Source organism: Aspergillus ochraceoroseus (genome assembly GCF_002846915.1).
Source record: "Aspergillus ochraceoroseus IBT 24754 chromosome Unknown P175scaffold_2, whole genome shotgun sequence".
In the NCBI taxonomy this organism is placed as follows: domain Eukaryota; kingdom Fungi; phylum Ascomycota; class Eurotiomycetes; order Eurotiales; family Aspergillaceae; genus Aspergillus; species Aspergillus ochraceoroseus.
The window spans coordinates 3,474,994-3,491,508 of NW_024468477.1; the positions used below are offsets into that span (position 1 = coordinate 3,474,994).

Genomic DNA, 16,515 nt, shown 5'->3' on the forward strand with positions numbered 1-16,515 from the left:
GGAAAGCAGCATCTACGCAACAATAATAGGTAATATTGTCAAGGACTGGCTGGTATACACTTATTAAAACCAAAACCAAAAAAAAAACATTAGCTTTGTCCTGAACAGAAATACTTTTATTTGCCAGATAATGATTTTCTCTTCTTCTTTATTATTATTATTTTTTTTTTGTTCTGAATTTCATTCCCACCCCCCCCCCTTATTTCACTGGCTTTTGTGCAACGCCGAGACTTACTGATACCTATTTAGGCAGGTTCTGAGGGCTTTTATAGCACTTTTTTTTTTTTTTTGGTGATTGAGTTGATGATTTCTAGGCTCGGCGTTTCAGGCCATGGCCGGTAGGTGTGAATGGGGAGGTTGAAAGGATATTCATTAGGTATGTGTGTGTGTGTGTGTGTGTGTGTGTGTGTGTATAGAGCGGTACTCTAACATCTGTCCACTTCTACCAGTGGAGTTCTGCTGATGCCTCGTCTATACTTTTACGCTTGGGTGACACGCGTGATATGGGATAAGATAAGTGAAATCCTAAGTTCTATTTGTGGATTCGGTCATTAACCAGAGATGACAGGTAGAGTTGCATCAAACTCCAAGGAAAGAAGGAAAGGAAAAAGATATTGGTCAAATCCTATATTATCTGTACGCTGAAAAGAAGAGAGAGAGAGAGAGAGAGAGAGAGAGAGAGAAGTCACGTTCTATAAGTTAATCATATGGTAATCTAGAAACGGATCAATCAGGGCCATATCATCAGAACTGGGTATCTTGGAAGTAGGATCTTGCATCATGATATCGGTATCGAATCCCCCTGTATTGATAGGGGGAAATGTTGGAAGCGTTGTGCGTTGCCCCATTTCGTACACATCTGCGTTTGCTTCCGGGAGAAGCGAATTTGGGTGTGGCCCAGGCGGCTGTACACCATCGCTCAGAAGGTAAGGCCCACACGAGGCATCATCGTTGTCGTACTCAAGACCGTATATTCCGAAAATATCGCCAGGGACAGGCTCTGTGTCGTCTCCGAGCAGTGCTCGTTGGAGAAATAGATCTCGAATGTCGTCCTCGGTGTAGTTATGTTTACTACCCATGTGGACCCAGAGGTCATAGTTGCGGTGGAAACGGTGCGGACAACCCTGCACGAAACAGGCTATTCGGCGGCCGGTTTCTTCGGCGTACCCTTCGCCTGTGAGTGTAGCTAGCGCAGATGGGGTGTTCTTATTGTTGTTGTCTTGTTGTTTTCTGGTGAGACCGAGACGCTGGCGTCGTTCGGCTTTGGAGTTCTGGAATCCTAGATGCGCGGTGCGGATGTGTTCTTCCAGAGCTAATTTGCTTCCGTATCGCTTTCCACAGCCGTCACCGGACCATCCGATTACTTTCTTGGAAGTGGAGAGGTCTGTTTCTCCGCAGATAAATCGCTTCTCGCCGTCGTGGACGGTTCGAACATGTACTGTTAGATTTCCCTTCTTGGTGAAACTGCGGTCACATCCGGGAAATGTGCATGGGAAGATTCTCCGATCCTCGAGACTAACGTTTCCATGAGCAACTTCTAAATGGCGGCGCAGCTCACGTGCCGTGGAGCAGGTCATGGAGCAGTTGGAACATTGTGGAGGATGAGCGGTTCGGATATGGGCCTGAAGTAAAGAGTACGTTGGGAAGGTGACCGCATCAGCCTCGAAGGACTGCCCGTCGTGCGCCGCGCGCTGTGAACATTCCGTACAGCTAAATCGTTTCTCCGTGTGGATTCTGCTCTCGTGCGCCCGGAGATGGCCCGCTGTTTCGAATGCCATGGAGCATCTTTCCCCGGTGCGTGGATCGTTATGCGGACAGGGAAACGGCTTTTGGTTTAGATGCACCGATATGACGTGCTTCTGAAGGGTCGAGTGTTTCCGAAAGGTCTCGCTGCACGGCGGGTATTCGGTGCAACGGTACTTGTCTCTTCCATCGTGGGCAGCCAAGTGTCTCCGGAGGCGGGAACCGGTCACGAAGCTCTTCCCACAGCCCGGACGATCACATACGTAGTCCCTGATTCCGGTATGGGCACTCTTAACGTGGTGGGTCAGATGTGAGGCTCGCAGAAAGGACTTGTCGCAGTCGTCATAGGTACACTTGAACAGCCTTTCATTGTTGTGTGAGCGCAGATGCTCCTGAAGTCGCGCGGGTCGATTGAAGGCCTTCATGCAACCCTCGAATGGGCAGCGGTGTGTCTTCAGCTCCGATGGGTACCGGACTGAGGTGGTCGAGAAGGGTGTCGCTGGGGTCTCGTGGAGACTCCCGCTGGTGACGCTGGCATCATCGTGTGAGGGATTTGAGGAATAGTCGAAGTCGGAGTTAGCCTCCTCGTATATCGGATCTAGATAGAAGGAATAGCAATTAGTTTTGGTCCTAATCTCTCAGTAAAAAGTTATATAGAACTTACCGGCATCATCCAGCGCCGTTTCCTTCTGCAGTCGCTTAGGATTGGGAAACTCCCCAGCAGACTTCCTCTTCTGGCCCATGGCTGCTCAGGTTAGCACGCGAGCTATCTCCTACAGAGGACGAAATGCCTAACAGATAAAAATAAGATAAATTTTTACATCCTTGCATAAAATTTTTCTTTTCGAGCGACAAAAATTTTGCCAAAGTGCGATGAGAGCGGTGAGAGCTCTTATCCCGAAACAGGTTAGCGGCCTCAGGAACTTTTTCCGCCGCCGCCTTTTGAATGTCGCGACATCGAATAATTCTTCCTCCACAGAAACCAAAGCTCGCCGCAGTCTGTCGCTTGATTCCCACCCTATCCCGGGACACGAGGTCTTAATTCCTTCACTTGTGCTTTTCACTCTTTAGCGTCAATTCCTCCTATCTCGCTTGCTTGCTTTTGACCCGTCACGATGTCTGACTACGGTGACCACGAAGCTGAAGAAAAGTAAGAGCCCCCCTGTCTGCTCAACCGCTGCAATATTCGAGAAGGAAAATAATGGAGCGCACAACTTCACTTCACTCTTCTTGATTAAAAGAAATCCACGCTTCTGACCCGAGTTGCTTAGCTACGACTACGAGCCTGAGCAGGAGTACGACGATAATGAGCCCGAGGACTTTCTAAACCCTGAGGATGTCGAAGGAGAAGGCGGAGCAGATGGATACAATGACGACTCATACGCGCCTGCGGTGAACGGCGACCGAATTGTCGTTTCAGGCGACCCCAGTGCAGGTCATTCGGGCAAGGTGGTCGAACAAGCCCGGGCGAAGAAAATCCCTAACGACCAGCGCACAACAACCCCATACATGACCAAATACGAGAAGGCTCGTGTCTTGGGAACAAGGGCCCTGCAGATCAGGTTCGTTGAATTCTTGATTGGTGTTGCAAAAGGAGGAAGCACTGTTACTAATGTTTGGTTTAGTATGAATGCGCCAGTGCTTGTGGATCTCGAGGGCGAAACGGATCCCTTGCAAATCGCGATCAAGGAGCTGAATCAGAAGAAGATTCCTTTGATTGTGAGGAGATACTTGCCGGATGGAACGTAAGTATTTCCTACTCTCGAACAGAAGATAGCCCATATCTAACTATGTATCGCGCACACAGTTATGAGGATTGGACATGTGAAGAACTTCTCTAAATTTAATGATGATTTGTATATTAAACCGGGTTCCTTTTTACTGTGTATCTTTTCTGAACCTTCTTTTTTTTTTTTCAATCCCGCATAGCGTTTGGAGTTCAGGAGTAGGATATGGACAGTGGCTTAACCTGCGTCGTCCTTGGAACGAGGAAGCAAACTGTACCAAAAAAAAAATCATGCAAAAAACAGTTAGTTGGTATGAAAGGGGGGGAAAACAGAGCACAAAAGTTTGATGTTAAGTTGCTGTTTGGTATTGTTGTCTTTGGATTCTAAATCCATGCATGCATATATGCTACATCCTCATCATATACAATATTACCATCTTTATGATTTAGTAGTGTCGTCATTCTTGTATGCTAGAGCTTGTATTTGTAAGAATAGGGGTAGTCCTCTGGTGAAACAAAGTCAACGACCTATCACAAATCAAATGACCAAAAAATAGGACAGCTGAACTCATCCTACTAAAATAGAGCCATGACACATTAACTCGTATTTGCAAGGCAATATCTTTCACTGTTTGTACGGAGTATATCTACCTCAATCAATGTTGGTTGATAGCCAATATCAGAAAATTATATACGATGTCACATGACCCCAACTCCGACCTCGGAGATATGTGGCACCTCCGAGGGAGATTTCCCGAAACTTTTCTATCGAATCCACATTCCACCAGCCCGTCGCGCGTATTTTTTTAATGATTCTAGGCTGAGAATGATGAGAAAATCATGAAACCAACAATTCAGCCTCAATCATTACTCTTAGTTTCTGATTCCCCGCTGGATAAGTCGGCACGCCGTCACACTTGACCATCACATTCCACCCTCCCCCAAGCCAATAGCCAGCCGCAGGAAAAGACAGGATGCAGCTTAGAAATCAAGATGGTGGCTTAACTACCTACTCCATACTATGATACTACTACGTTGATCCTCTTCCGCTCTTGTTAAACCCGAGTCCGAAGAAACGCGGCCAGTCCCTGCGACTAGCAAATAGCAGCCCCCACTCAACCCAGCTCGCAAGGATGGCTTACGAAATGGAAGGCTCTTTTGTATATAAGGCCCAGGGTACCGTACCTCTTCGTTCATCTTAATCCTCTTAGCCATAAAAAAGGCGCCATCGGTGGCTCTCGTGGAACCCTCGCGAGCCTACGCCTCTCAAACCTAGCGATTTACACCGTCTTCGCGCCTCTATAGGATATACATATCATCTCTCGCTGGATTAAACTGCTTGACCGCTACTAAAAGGTGGCAATGGAAGCAAAGGAAGTCTTCGAGGACACTACTGTGAGCCCTACCAACGGTTATCAAGATGATAGTGAAAAAGAGGTCTCTGCGCCAGCTATATCGGCCGATGAAAAACCAGAAGAACCGGCCTTTGATACTGGTATGATAGCTTGGACACAAGTTTTGGGGTCATTTATCCTATTTTTCAACTCTTGGTGCGTGCTCTAGCAGGGTGACAGGTCTAAATCGACCAAACACATACATAAACAAGGAAAATACTAATGGATATTAACAGGGGTGTTGTAAATACGTGGGCTGTTTTTCAGACATATTATGAACAGCACACCCTCTCTCACATGTCGTCTTCATCCATAGCTTGGATTGGGTCCCTGCAATCTTTCCTGCTTATGATGTTTGGAGTCGTGGCAGGACCAGCATTTGACGCAGGGTATTTCCGCTGGCTTCTCGGTTTTGGGACGATCATGCTGCCTTTTGGTCTGATGATGACCAGTTTATCCACACAGTTCTGGCATTTTATTCTCGCGCAGGGAGTTTGCGTTGGCATTGCTTGCGGCTGCTTATTCGTCCCATCCGTAGCGATTTTGCCCCAGTACTTCAAGCGGAAAAGGGGACTGGCGAATGGTATCGCAGCGACTGGGAGCAGTATCGGCGGTGTGATTTACCCTATTATGTTCAATGAATTGCAGCAAGAGGTCGGTTTCCGCTGGGCAACGCGCGCCGTGGGCTTCCTTGCCTTTGGAACCTGCTTGATCTCCTTTTCCCTGATGCGCATGCGGTTCCAGCCCAAGGAAAAGCGCAAACTAGTCCAACTCTCGGCATTTGAAGAATTTCCCTTCGTGCTTTACGCTATTTCCATGTTCATCGGCTTCTTGGGATTCTACAACTTCCTGTTCTATGTCCAATCCTACGCCATTGAAACCGGGATCGTCAACTCCCATCTGGGGTTCTACCTGATCTCAATGCTCAACGCCGGCTCTACCCTTGGACGAATCCTCCCCAACTTCATAGCCGACCATACCGGCCCCATGAACATGCTTACCCCAGCTGTAACCGTCACCTCTATCTTGTCCTTTGTTTGGATCGGCGTCCACACTGCCCCGGGGATCATTATCTTGTCTGTTCTGTACGGAATATTCTCCGGCGGGTTTGTCTCTCTCCCCCCCGTGGTGATGATTACCTTGACCAAGGACCTTCGCGACCTGGGAACCCGGTTGGGCATGCTCTTTGGAATTATTTCCATCGCGCTCTTGGTTGGCACCCCTATTGGCGGTGCTATCCTAAGCTCCTCGCATAATTTCCTAGGGCTCCAGCTGTTTACGGGCTGTTGCTTGGTTGTATCCGCTGGCCTTATGTTTGTGTTGCGGTTTTCTCGCACGGGACCCAGGCTCTTCGTTCGAGCCTAAGTCGAGCCGTAATCATTGATCTAGCGATCACTTCCGTTTCGACTCACCCTGGTCCTAAAAAAAAAAGTAATGTGAATCTGGCTGGCATATGGTGGAAAAAGGCATTCGTGGAGCGATTTTGGAATTTGTGCATTTAGAATAGATAGACTTCCTACCTTGGTCATATATATATATATAGTAATGATATGCAACGAGAATTGTTTTGATGCTCTGGAAGGTTCGAAGGTAAGAAAAGACATTGAATAAAATCCATGTAGCCAGCCATCAACCGCAGAAATGAGCCAAATTAGCCAGGACAAGAACAGAACCTTTATATGCACAGCACACAACACATCAAAGGAAAGGATACGCTCCCAAACACCAAGAATGCCGAATTTAAATAGTAACTGCGGAAAGTCCAGACAGAATTACGAGACATCCGCCGGGCTCACGGGGAAATTCTCCCCGTTTTCACGGATATGCTGTAGAGTCTTATCCCGACTACACGGTTTACGCATATCGAACGCATCTTCTCCAGACTCCGAAAACCCTGTCGGATCATCGCTGTAGTAATTAACGACACGGCGGAACACAGAATATCTAGTTCGGGACAGAAATCATTAGCATTCAGACCGAGACTGAAAATACGAAAAGATAAAAAAAAACATACCCCATTCCTTTGTACATGTCCACGGCGACTTTGTTCCCCGCTCGCACGTATAGATCCACAAACCAGGCATTGTTGATGTCGGAGCCTTGTTCGAGTTGTTCGGTGAGACGACGCGCATGGCCGAGCCGTCTCCATGCCGGGGCAACTGTTAGAACAGTGATGTGGCCGTGCCAGGGGGTGTAGTGCTCCGAATGGCGCATGGAGGGGTGCTGTTCTTCGAGCTTGCCCATGACTGCGGAGGGGAAGGCCACGTTAGTAATTTTGCTCGGGAAATACATCTCGTTAAGGAGGGAAGGAAATCGGGCACGTACTGTAGCCCACGATTCCTTCGGTGCGATCTTGGACGGCACTGAAGAGAGAGGGCCATCGCATGAGGTAGTTCAGATAGAAGCCGAGGTCGTAGTTTTCGGTCAACGGGTCGAGATTTGTGAGATTAAGGGAAAACAAGTCCGTCGGGGACATTCGCCGGATAGAACTCATTTTGGGGGGGGGGGGGGGGATTGAAATTTGAGGGATATGGAAGAAAGCAAGCAAGCAATTGTTCGAAACAAGGTGAGGTTCATCGTTCATCGTGGGGAAAAGAGAGAAATAGAAATCCCAAAGACTTTCTCGATTGGGGTTTCGGAGGTCACGGGGGAAAACATGGCCAAATCAACGACAACAATCGAACGGCTTTCCTTGTCTTGCATTCGCTCTTCATTCGTTTTTCCCCTCGTGTCGCAGTCTTCGGACCTGGGTAGCTCCTTGCCTTTTGCAGATTCTATATTTTGACTTCCTACCGACCCCTTTTGTTTTTACGTTCTTTAGAGAACCATTGGGATGTTGGCGACCGTTGGGCGTTAAGAAACACCCCCCTCCTCCGCGCAGCCCCTGCCTACGACTGCTGAACCCCCTCTCTCCTCCTCGACCAAAACGATCCTGCTTTCAGTCGCTTTATTAACGCAGCGATATTTACAAAAGAATAGGGAGAGACAGTTTTACAGAGCTCTTCCATACCCGCCAAATTCGCTCGTTTTCCAATTCGTCAATCCGAGAGATCTCTCCTTAAACAGTATCCGTGCAACATGCCGTCTATCCCACCACCTCCTTTAAGGCTATCTCACCGCCACAGTCGGACTCTGTCATCCAACCTCGATATTGACCCAATGTCGCCCGGAGCTTACGCCTCAAACAGCTTTTCCCATAGTCCTCCCAGATCCCCCCATACGCCTCATTCATCCGCCCCCCAGTCTCCCGTTACTTCCCGACAACACCTTGCGCAGAGTGTGAATGGGTCAAATCGGATGTCAGTCGACTTCAGTGCTTCTGCAGATGCCGGGGGTGGCTTGGGAAACCTTGCGGATGAGCTGGCGGATGCTTGGGAAGACGAAGACGGAGGCTACGGATATGCATCCGGGCTGGAAACTGGCACGGTAGAATCACAACAGATGAACCGCAGCGACGAAGAGGATGGATATCATAACATCAGGGAGAGGAGGACATCTTCGCTTGAATTTTCCCCTGAGCGTGATTCATTGCAACCTCCCCGCCCAAAGGTGCGGAATGGCACAACCCGACACCGGAGACAGGAGTCGCAATATGATGGCTCCGACTATGGAAATGATTCCGATTTCGAGGAAGCTGCGGACATCTCCCCTGGACTAGAGAATCAGATGGCAGAGATCGAGAGCCTCGCCCGACGTGGCTTGGAGAACAATGGGAGCGAAAGTGATCATGTAGTTGAACGTGCGGTGGCAGCACTTCAGGATCTTGGGGGTCAGAGTGGTATTGAAAATAATGCAATGAGGTAACTAACTACTTCCCCCTCCACATTTGAAGCAAGGAATCGATTCAATGTATGCTAACAGTATGCTTGCAGACTCATCACCGCTCATTCCTCGATAACGTCTCATTTGACCCACCAGACACGCACGCTCCAGAATCTCACGCACCCCCTCCTTTTTGCTCCTTTCCCGATCCTCTCCCCAGACGCCATCGACGCCATTATTCCTCTAATCGACGAAGGTCTTTTGCCCAACCTTCCTTATCCTTTCCCAGACCAGCCCCGTCACTCATCACGACCAAGCACTCCCTCGCAGTCATCCACCTCCAATCCACTCGTCTCTCTTCAAGCTCTCATATCGCAAACATCCGACATTACTCTGTCCTTACGCGGCCTCAGTGATACACTCTACGAATCGCGCCAGCTGACATCAACCGCCTCGCGAAGATTACGCTCAGCGCGAGAACTAGTCGCAGACCTCCGACGGGAAGAAGAAGGTCGCGAAGAAGGAACGCGGTGGATCGAAAAGGGCGACTGGGACCGCCGGTTGAAGGACCGAGAAGCCCGCCGTGTTTGCGGCGACGTCGTCAGTGGGTTTGAGGCCGTCTGCGGGGAATGGAGGGAAAAGCTTTTCGGCGCCGCTGGAGCAGAAGTCGCTGCTGCTTCTTGATCTCTTCTCCTCCTTCCTTACCTTACTTTGTCTTTTTCCCTCTTTAATGAAATACCCCTTTCCCGCCGTACATATATAGATTCTCAATTCACTCTTGGTCTGCTCTACCATCAGGCCACCACAACCATGTGATATCCCTCATACCACAGCTCACCACCTTCTTTCAAGCCATATTTTCTTGCTTCTATATCCCACTAGATTCGCTTTCTTTTTTTTTTCTATTTTTTTTTTTACTCTCTTCCATGCACTCCTTGGGATCACCTCATAGCTATCTATCCCCTTTCCTTCTTCTATCCTGATTGATATAAGATAGATAACTTCTCTTTGTGAATTTTAAATTTTTTTTTTTTTTTTTTTTTTTTTTTGCTGTTACTTTTTCTCACCTTGTCTGTCATGTTCGCAGGTCGAGCTATAAAAGAAAATTAACCACCATCTCTACATTTATTACTTTCTTTTCCACTATTCTGTAGAGTTCACCTCCTAAGTAGAGTCGCTGTTATTACTGCTACTTTTTTTGTTTTCTGCTCCGTTGCAGTATTTAGATTACCTGGGATCATTTGCGCTTGTACCTGTCTGTTCCTTCTGTTGTTTATGAGGTATGTAAAATAGGATTCAGTTTCTCTCGCGGAAAAAAAAATATATCCTTGCTTGACGGTATGGGTACAAACTTAGCCAGCGTGAGATACATCATAGAGAGATGGATCGATCAGGAATACAAGAGAGAGAGAGAGAGAGAGAGAGAGAAAAGAGGCCCAAGAATTGAATACAAGCGGACAGATACTTTGTTAGACAATATTATTAGAGAAGGTTTTTGGTTTGACGGTGGATAAAAGAATGGAAATCAAGGACTCGTTTTCTGCATTATTCATCCAACTAACTATAGCTGATATGAAAGGAAACGGGCAAAAGGGAAAGAGAGAAAGAGGCAACAAACAAAAAGAAACCACTTCATTTAACGAAACATAATGCATCTCAAAGAGAAACCATCATGAGGGGATTCATACCGCCCAGAGAGACTCGTACTATAGAAAAAAAGAATCTAAAAAAAAAAAAAGTGTCCCCGGCTTCGCTTCGTAAGATAGACAGACGGAGAGTGAGTTTTTGGGGGAGATGCGGTAAACTGGAAGGATGACAAGAGAGAGAGAGATAAAGGGAGATAGATAGATTGATCGATGCTGGATCGATGGCTTGGGAAACGGAAAAAAAGGTCATGGGTGTTGGTAGTTCATCATGAAAATGAAAAATTGGATGGATAGAAAGAATTTTCACACGCGCACATACATATGCCCCCTTTTTTTGATTCATTTTATTCTCTTCACCTCAAAATATAAACTTTTTGAATATGTGACCATCAACAGCTAGATCGGTGAGATATGTATGCACTTTACTGGCTCTGCTGTTGCTTCCATCTGGGTACCCACTTGCCAGAGCTCTTGGCTTCTTCGGGCTTGTCGGAGGTGGACTGAGAGGGTTGTGTGCGGGAAGGTGGTTGGGACGCGCCAGAGTCGCGCATTTGGCGGGAAACGTAGCGCTCAGAGGGGCCGTTGGAGGGAGCAGCAGCGGGGGAAGCACCTGAACCAGAACGGTGAGGAGGCACATAGCTACCACCAGTCCTGCGGGGGGCAGCAGCCTGAGGAGCAGTCTGGGGCTCTTCCTTGGGGGTATCGGTGGTACCGGCGGCCGCCTTAGCGGCTTCACGCTCTCTCCAGCTGAGACCACCACCAGAGCGAGGAGCCAGATTGAGGCGGGGAGCGGTGCGTTCGGGCTCTGCGCGAGCAGGAGCAGGAGCAGGAGCAGGAGCAGGAGTAGGCTCTGGGGCCCCAGTACGCTTGGTGAGACGGCGGGCCTCAGCTTCCTCCTCACGTTGCTTCTGTCTGGCAGCAATCTCATCCAGTTTCCTAGAGGGCAAGGTTAGCAATGTGTAAGACGGGGGGTGGGGGAACATGAGGGGGTCAAAATCTGACTTTCTCTCTTCCTCGCGCTTAGTCTTCTCCTCGGCGAGAACGCGTCGGCGCTCCTCTTCCCTAGCGACCCTTTCTTCCTCCTCACGTCTCTCGCGCTCTTCTTCCTCCTTCCTGATGCGCTCAGCTTGCTCGCGCTCAGCTTTCTCACGGCGCCTCCGCTCCTGAACTTCCTTAATGCGCTGCTTCTTCTTAGCCTCAAAGTCACGCTCAGCAGCCTTGCGGCGTCTCTCGAACTCTTCGTGACGCTTCTCGGAGACCTCCTTGCGGAAGCTGTTGAACTGAGGCACCAAGCGACTGAGACGGTGCTTAAGAGCAACAGCCTCCTTGTGCTTAGCCTCGGCCTCAGCAAGAGTCTCGGATTTCTGGGCCTCAAAGATCTCCATGTCCTGGTTCTTCTGAGTCTCGTAGTCCTCAGCGACATGCTTAAGCTCCTCGCGGCGGAAAGCACGCTCCAAGTGGTCAATACGCTTAGCAGTAGCGCGAATGCGGTCGTTCAGATCATTCTTCTCCTTCTCCAGCTGAGCGAGCTTCATGGCACGAAGACGGTTGGCATCGAGATCTTCCAAGTCGAGCTCGCTAATATCAATGCCCTTAACGCCGCTCTTGAGCTCCTCCAGCTGCTTCTTGAGTTCCTGCTGGCGAATACGGTCCTGCTCATCCTTCATGCGCTTCTTCTCGCGCTCACGGTGCTCGTCCAGCAGACGCTGCTTCTCAGCTTCCTGGAGCTGTTGGGTGCGAAGACGTTTGCGAGTTTCCTCCTCCCTCTGCTTGCGCTGCAGAGCGTCGGTAGCGGCTTCTTTCTTCTTCTCAATGACGACACGACGAGCGAGAGTCTCCTCGTGCTCCTTGGCGGCACCAGCCTCGGCACGGGCAAGCGCAGTTTGCCTGGCCTGGAGACGAGCCTCGTTGTAAGAGGGATCGACGTACATGCATGTGATGTGCAGGGTCTTGGCCAGACGAGTGAGCTGCAGGCGAGCGATTTCGGCAGGGGTGTTCTGCAGGCGCTGGACAGAGCCAACTTCGCTCTCGGCAGATCCAGCGGCGCTTCCAGAGTGCAGAGCCTTGGCAGAGGAAAAGACATCAGTATCGAAAGTGAGGACGCCGGAAATGTGGTCAACACGAATGGCAAGGTCGCCCTTCTTGCAGCCGTTCATGATGAACTTCTCGATCATGGAGGGGGTGATCTGGAAGGGATCGGGGAACTGGGCGAGTTCGTAGACGAACTTGAGCTCGACGGACTCGTAGACCTGCGAGAGCTGCTGGAAGAGACGGGTGAGAATGACCTGCTGCAGGGGAACAACATATTTCTCCATCTCGGGGTCGGCACCGATCTGCTTGAGAATAGGGGTGATCTTCTTGCAGATAGACAGAGGGTGGAAGTCAACTTCCAGGATGTTGTACAGTTCGCGGATCTCTGGACGGGCACGCTTGAGCAGACCCTTGTTCAAGGCATCTTTGAAAAGAACGGAACGAGTAGGGGACTGAGCCATACCAAGCAGGTTGGTAAGGCGGGTGTTCTTGTTCTTGCGAACCTCGTCAACATCCACTAGAGCACCACGGGAGCGAGAAGTGCTGATAACGGGGATGGAAAGAGCAGACAGAAGGACGAAGGAAGCGGCCTTGGTCATATCGGCCTCGGAAACCGAAGGGTGGTCCTTCTTAGTGCCCTGGTTGGCAGCAAGGGTGACAGCAGACTGGCGGAGGAGGTTGTAGTAGCGGCTCCAGGCAGCAGCGTGGAAAAGGTAGTTCTCGCTGACAAGGAAGATACGGGCCAGCTTCTCGTAGTAGTTGGCCATCATAACGTTCTTAGCGGGACGCTTGCTCAGGCTGAGGAGAGTATGGATATCCTCGATACTGCGGAAGGCCTCCTGCCAGAGCTCAAGTTCGACAGCGACGTTCAACTGTTGGAAGCGGGTGTCCAGATGACGCTGAAGGGTATCTGGGTCGCTCAGGTTGATGGCGTGCATCTGCGTAGAGTACTTGGCGGCGTTCTGCACATGGTTGCGGAGCAGTTCGCAAAGTCTGCGGAACTCCGTCTTGCGGGTGTATTTCAAGCAGAAGTTGAAGGCCTGCAGAGCGGTAGTCTGGTACATAACCTCGAGGCGAGCATTGTTCTTGAGGATTTCGAGAACGGTGCGGTAGGTTTCCCACAGGAACTTGAGCCATGGAGTGACGACAGCTCGGTCGGTACGATCGCGGGATTGTTCGCCAGAAACAGTAGCCAGGAGGATGGTTTCAGGAGTCTCGATTGCCTCCAAGTCATCGACACTGGAAGATGGGGCAGCAGACTCGAGGGAGGATTGGATCTCATCAGCCTTGGCTTGGGCCTCGGTGACCTTCTTTTCAGCGAGTTCGATGAACTTCTTCAGGACGATCTATCGGAAGAAAAGCAGTCAAAATTTTTGTTTTATTATCTCCCCCCCCCCCAAGAAATAATAATGACTTATGTCCACATACCTCAATAGTTCCCACGTTAGTATTTTGGGCAATATTCTTGTACTGATAGAGACCATCTTTGGCGGCCTTTCCCTTGCGGAGATCGACACACAGCTCAACAAAGAGGAGCAAAACCGGTTCGAGGGAAGCGATAGGGCTGCTGCGCGTCCTCTTGGAGGTAGCATGCTCGTGGAGGACGTTGAGGGCGGCCGGAGCCTGGCCCACGGCGATAAGTTCCTGGGCCCTCTGAAGGACAAAATGTGCGTTAGAACGTACACAACCACGACCAGGAGATTTTCCATATATGTATATATATATTTCCCCATCGACTACGACCCCGAAGAGACACGACCTACCTTCAGGACATTTTCCGGCTTGATATGGGGTGGAGGCGGCATGATGGGCAATGTGTTGGTTGGGGATAAGCGACGAGGATTATCGGATAGGGCACAGACGACAACAAGGTCAAATCGAAGAGGGATAGGCGCAGAAGAGGGTGCAGATTGCGCAACGACTGGCGGGCAGCAAGAGTCGACAGCCAAAAGGTCCCTAGAGATAATGACGCTGCCACGCGACGGTTGGGAGGGGAGGCGTCGGTCGTTGTGGGAGGCACGAAAAATTCCAGGATTGCCAAAAAGGGATCCCACTTTGGGTTAAGCGACGGGGTCACGTGATATACACCGATTACTATTCTTATATTATTACTACGGAGTATTAACGATATTCTACCAGTACCATTCTCATTCTATCATAAGATCCAGTTCCAACATACGAGTCAATTTCTCAAATTTCCGGCCATGAATCACGATGTATCAGCTGCAGGACTCGGTATAATAACTGACAGAAGTCACGTGAGAATGCAGACCTCGGTATTGTATAGAATCAGTGTGTTGACCTTCAAGATACGATCTCACTACGGAGGATTCCGTATTCCAGAAAGGAGAAACTAAAAGAAAAAGATGAACTGGATGAAACATACCATAACTATACCATCTTCCTAGCCAGATGGTTCGACTCAGGGGAAATGACTAGTAGAGCCGGTGTTGCGACTAAGGGACTCTAATTAAATTCTCTCTCCATCTGCTCCATTCTCTGGGTATTCCTCCGTATTCAATAGTATTCTGATTCACCTGGCAGTTTTTCCTTTTCCTTTTCTTCCGTACTCAGGAGAGAAGAAATAGGAATTCATGTTTTAGGTGGCTCTTTTGCTGAGACAATTATTGTCCTATGTAAGTCCAAGGTCTCTCCTGTCTGGTATGGTAATTTTACCACTTTCCCTCTGATAAGAGCCGCTCAGCGCGTAATAAATCCTGTAATCCCGATACCAACTTGCTTTTTTCCTCTTTTTCTTCTTCATAGTCAACTACTAGTTAGTTGGTTAATAAATCTTGCTCTTCTCCTCCTTCTATTATTATCATCTCATCACTCCTTATCCAGCTCTTCTTCTTCTTCTTCTTCTTCTTCTTCTTCTTCTTCTTCTTCTCTTCTTCTCTTCTTCTAGTCCCTATTCTATTTCTTCCTCGGATTCATCTTCTATTCGCTCTCTCTCTGACGCTAATTCCACTCCCACTTCCACTACTGCCCACTCACACCTTTGCTCTCCCTTCTTCCCTCTTTTTCTCTCTCTTTCTCACTCTCTCACTTGCTCACTTGCTCACTTGCTCCTATCCACTCCCTCTCCTTTTCCCCGGTCTTCGTGTTCACCTTGCGTCTAAACCCTCACTTCCAGTCGGGAAAACGCGCGAAATCCTTTGGGGAAAGCTTCAATCGCCCCCCCTCCCCTTCCCGTGCGGTCGCATCGAGCCTAGCTAATTAGCACCTTCGGTTTCCGACCACCCACGTCTACCACACCTTCACACGACCTTCGCTATCTTCTCAAAAATGCCTAACTACGAACTTCGATCTGGTGGGGATGTCAAGAACAAGAAGCAGAGTGTTGCCGATCTAAAGTATCGTCGCCTGACAGAGCTCAATGCTCGGCTGAAGGAGGATCTCGATCGCCCCCGAGTCAAGGTGTCTGAAGCTGCCATGTCGTAAGTTCCAATCCCTTGGCCTTCATTTCTCAATCTGCCTCGCATTTCGCTCATTCGAATCGTCTCCCTAGATTGATTAACTACTGCAATAATACTCGTGATTTTATGGTACCGTCTGTATGGGGACAGGTATGCGACATCCTCCCCCCCCCCCCCCCCCTTTAAACGACCCTAAACGCGACAATGACGACGGAGAAAATGAAAAAAAAAAAAGCTAACAACAGCTCAGGTTGACAAGCGCGAAGACCCGTATGCTCCTCAACAACAGGGAGGTTGCTGTACAATCATGTAATGGACTCATGACCCGGCCTGACACCTTTTAAACTCGATCGGCTGGCCTGTCACCCTCAGTCCGTTCGCATTGATTGATATCCGCCATCGCTACGACCTATTTTCCCTTCTGCCCTCTAATTCCGTACCTCCGGATCTCCCACTTATTTTTCGAATGCGCATCGTTTCGTTCTTACGGCTCTTATCATTTTCCTAACCCACGACGAGACCATCCGGGTAGCCGCGTCAAAGCTCGCCCGTCACCCGAAGGAGCGCGCGCTGGACTTGCATGTACTTCGGACCGCTGACCAGTGGAGGCCATGTCATGTCGCATTCGCCCCATTGGACTTGTTGTTGATGATCTTTTTTTTTTTTCTATTTCCCTTCGATTTTCTTTCTTTGTTCAAAAATTTTTTTTTTTTTTTTTTCCCTTCTAACCGGTTAATTCCGGTTTTTCTGGTGACTTTGATTCCACTATATTTCCTTTGTCGACTACGGGATGG

At 49.2% G+C, this 16,515-nt stretch overlaps 7 protein-coding genes across 7 annotated transcripts; 4 read left to right on the plus strand and 3 right to left on the minus strand.

Annotated features, from left to right (window-relative positions):
- Positions 1-447: 447 nt before the first annotated feature.
- P175DRAFT_0522372 (C2H2-type zinc finger protein) lies at positions 448-2,552 on the minus strand. The gene is made up of 2 exons (XM_040899256.1): positions 2,408-2,552; positions 448-2,341 (listed from the first exon to the last, which is right to left on the minus strand). The coding sequence occupies exons 1-2, from the start codon at positions 2,484-2,486 to the stop codon at positions 693-695; spliced, it is 1,728 nt and encodes a 575-aa protein (XP_040754745.1). The 5' UTR covers positions 2,487-2,552; the 3' UTR covers positions 448-692.
- Positions 2,553-2,719: 167 nt separating this feature from the next.
- On the plus strand, positions 2,720-3,753 carry P175DRAFT_0499893 (DNA-directed RNA polymerase core subunit RPO26). Its single transcript, XM_040896835.1, has 4 exons — positions 2,720-2,893; positions 3,015-3,305; positions 3,369-3,488; positions 3,551-3,753. The coding sequence occupies exons 1-4, from the start codon at positions 2,859-2,861 to the stop codon at positions 3,582-3,584; spliced, it is 480 nt and encodes a 159-aa protein (XP_040754746.1). The 5' UTR covers positions 2,720-2,858; the 3' UTR covers positions 3,585-3,753.
- Positions 3,754-4,831: 1,078 nt separating this feature from the next.
- Positions 4,832-6,228, plus strand: P175DRAFT_0508052 (MCT family MFS transporter; the record flags this gene model as incomplete). The annotated part of the gene is made up of 2 exons (XM_040898310.1): positions 4,832-5,019; positions 5,100-6,228. The coding sequence occupies 2 exons, from the start codon at positions 4,832-4,834 to the stop codon at positions 6,226-6,228; spliced, it is 1,317 nt and encodes a 438-aa protein (XP_040754747.1).
- A 127-nt stretch (positions 6,229-6,355) lies between these two features.
- P175DRAFT_0499897 (peptide alpha-N-acetyltransferase complex B subunit NAT3) lies at positions 6,356-7,376 on the minus strand. Its single transcript, XM_040896836.1, has 3 exons — positions 7,189-7,376; positions 6,878-7,109; positions 6,356-6,807 (listed from the first exon to the last, which is right to left on the minus strand). The coding sequence occupies exons 1-3, from the start codon at positions 7,355-7,357 to the stop codon at positions 6,636-6,638; spliced, it is 573 nt and encodes a 190-aa protein (XP_040754748.1). The 5' UTR covers positions 7,358-7,376; the 3' UTR covers positions 6,356-6,635.
- A 202-nt stretch (positions 7,377-7,578) lies between these two features.
- On the plus strand, positions 7,579-9,514 carry P175DRAFT_0499898 (uncharacterized protein). Its single transcript, XM_040896837.1, has 2 exons — positions 7,579-8,663; positions 8,736-9,514. Exons 1-2 carry the CDS (start codon positions 8,023-8,025, stop codon positions 9,307-9,309), a joined length of 1,215 nt encoding a protein of 404 aa, XP_040754749.1. The 5' UTR covers positions 7,579-8,022; the 3' UTR covers positions 9,310-9,514.
- A 1,179-nt stretch (positions 9,515-10,693) lies between these two features.
- On the minus strand, positions 10,694-14,107 carry tif32 (putative eukaryotic translation initiation factor 3 subunit EifCa; the record flags this gene model as incomplete). The annotated part of the gene is made up of 4 exons (XM_040893567.1): positions 10,694-11,207; positions 11,274-13,648; positions 13,731-13,955; positions 14,066-14,107. 4 exons carry the CDS (start codon positions 14,105-14,107, stop codon positions 10,694-10,696), a joined length of 3,156 nt encoding a protein of 1,051 aa, XP_040754750.1.
- A 1,025-nt stretch (positions 14,108-15,132) lies between these two features.
- On the plus strand, positions 15,133-16,202 carry P175DRAFT_0168608 (guanine nucleotide-binding protein subunit gamma). The gene is made up of 3 exons (XM_040892496.1): positions 15,133-15,742; positions 15,814-15,871; positions 15,972-16,202. Exons 1-3 carry the CDS (start codon positions 15,591-15,593, stop codon positions 16,032-16,034), a joined length of 273 nt encoding a protein of 90 aa, XP_040754751.1. The 5' UTR covers positions 15,133-15,590; the 3' UTR covers positions 16,035-16,202.
- Positions 16,203-16,515: the final 313 nt, after the last annotated feature.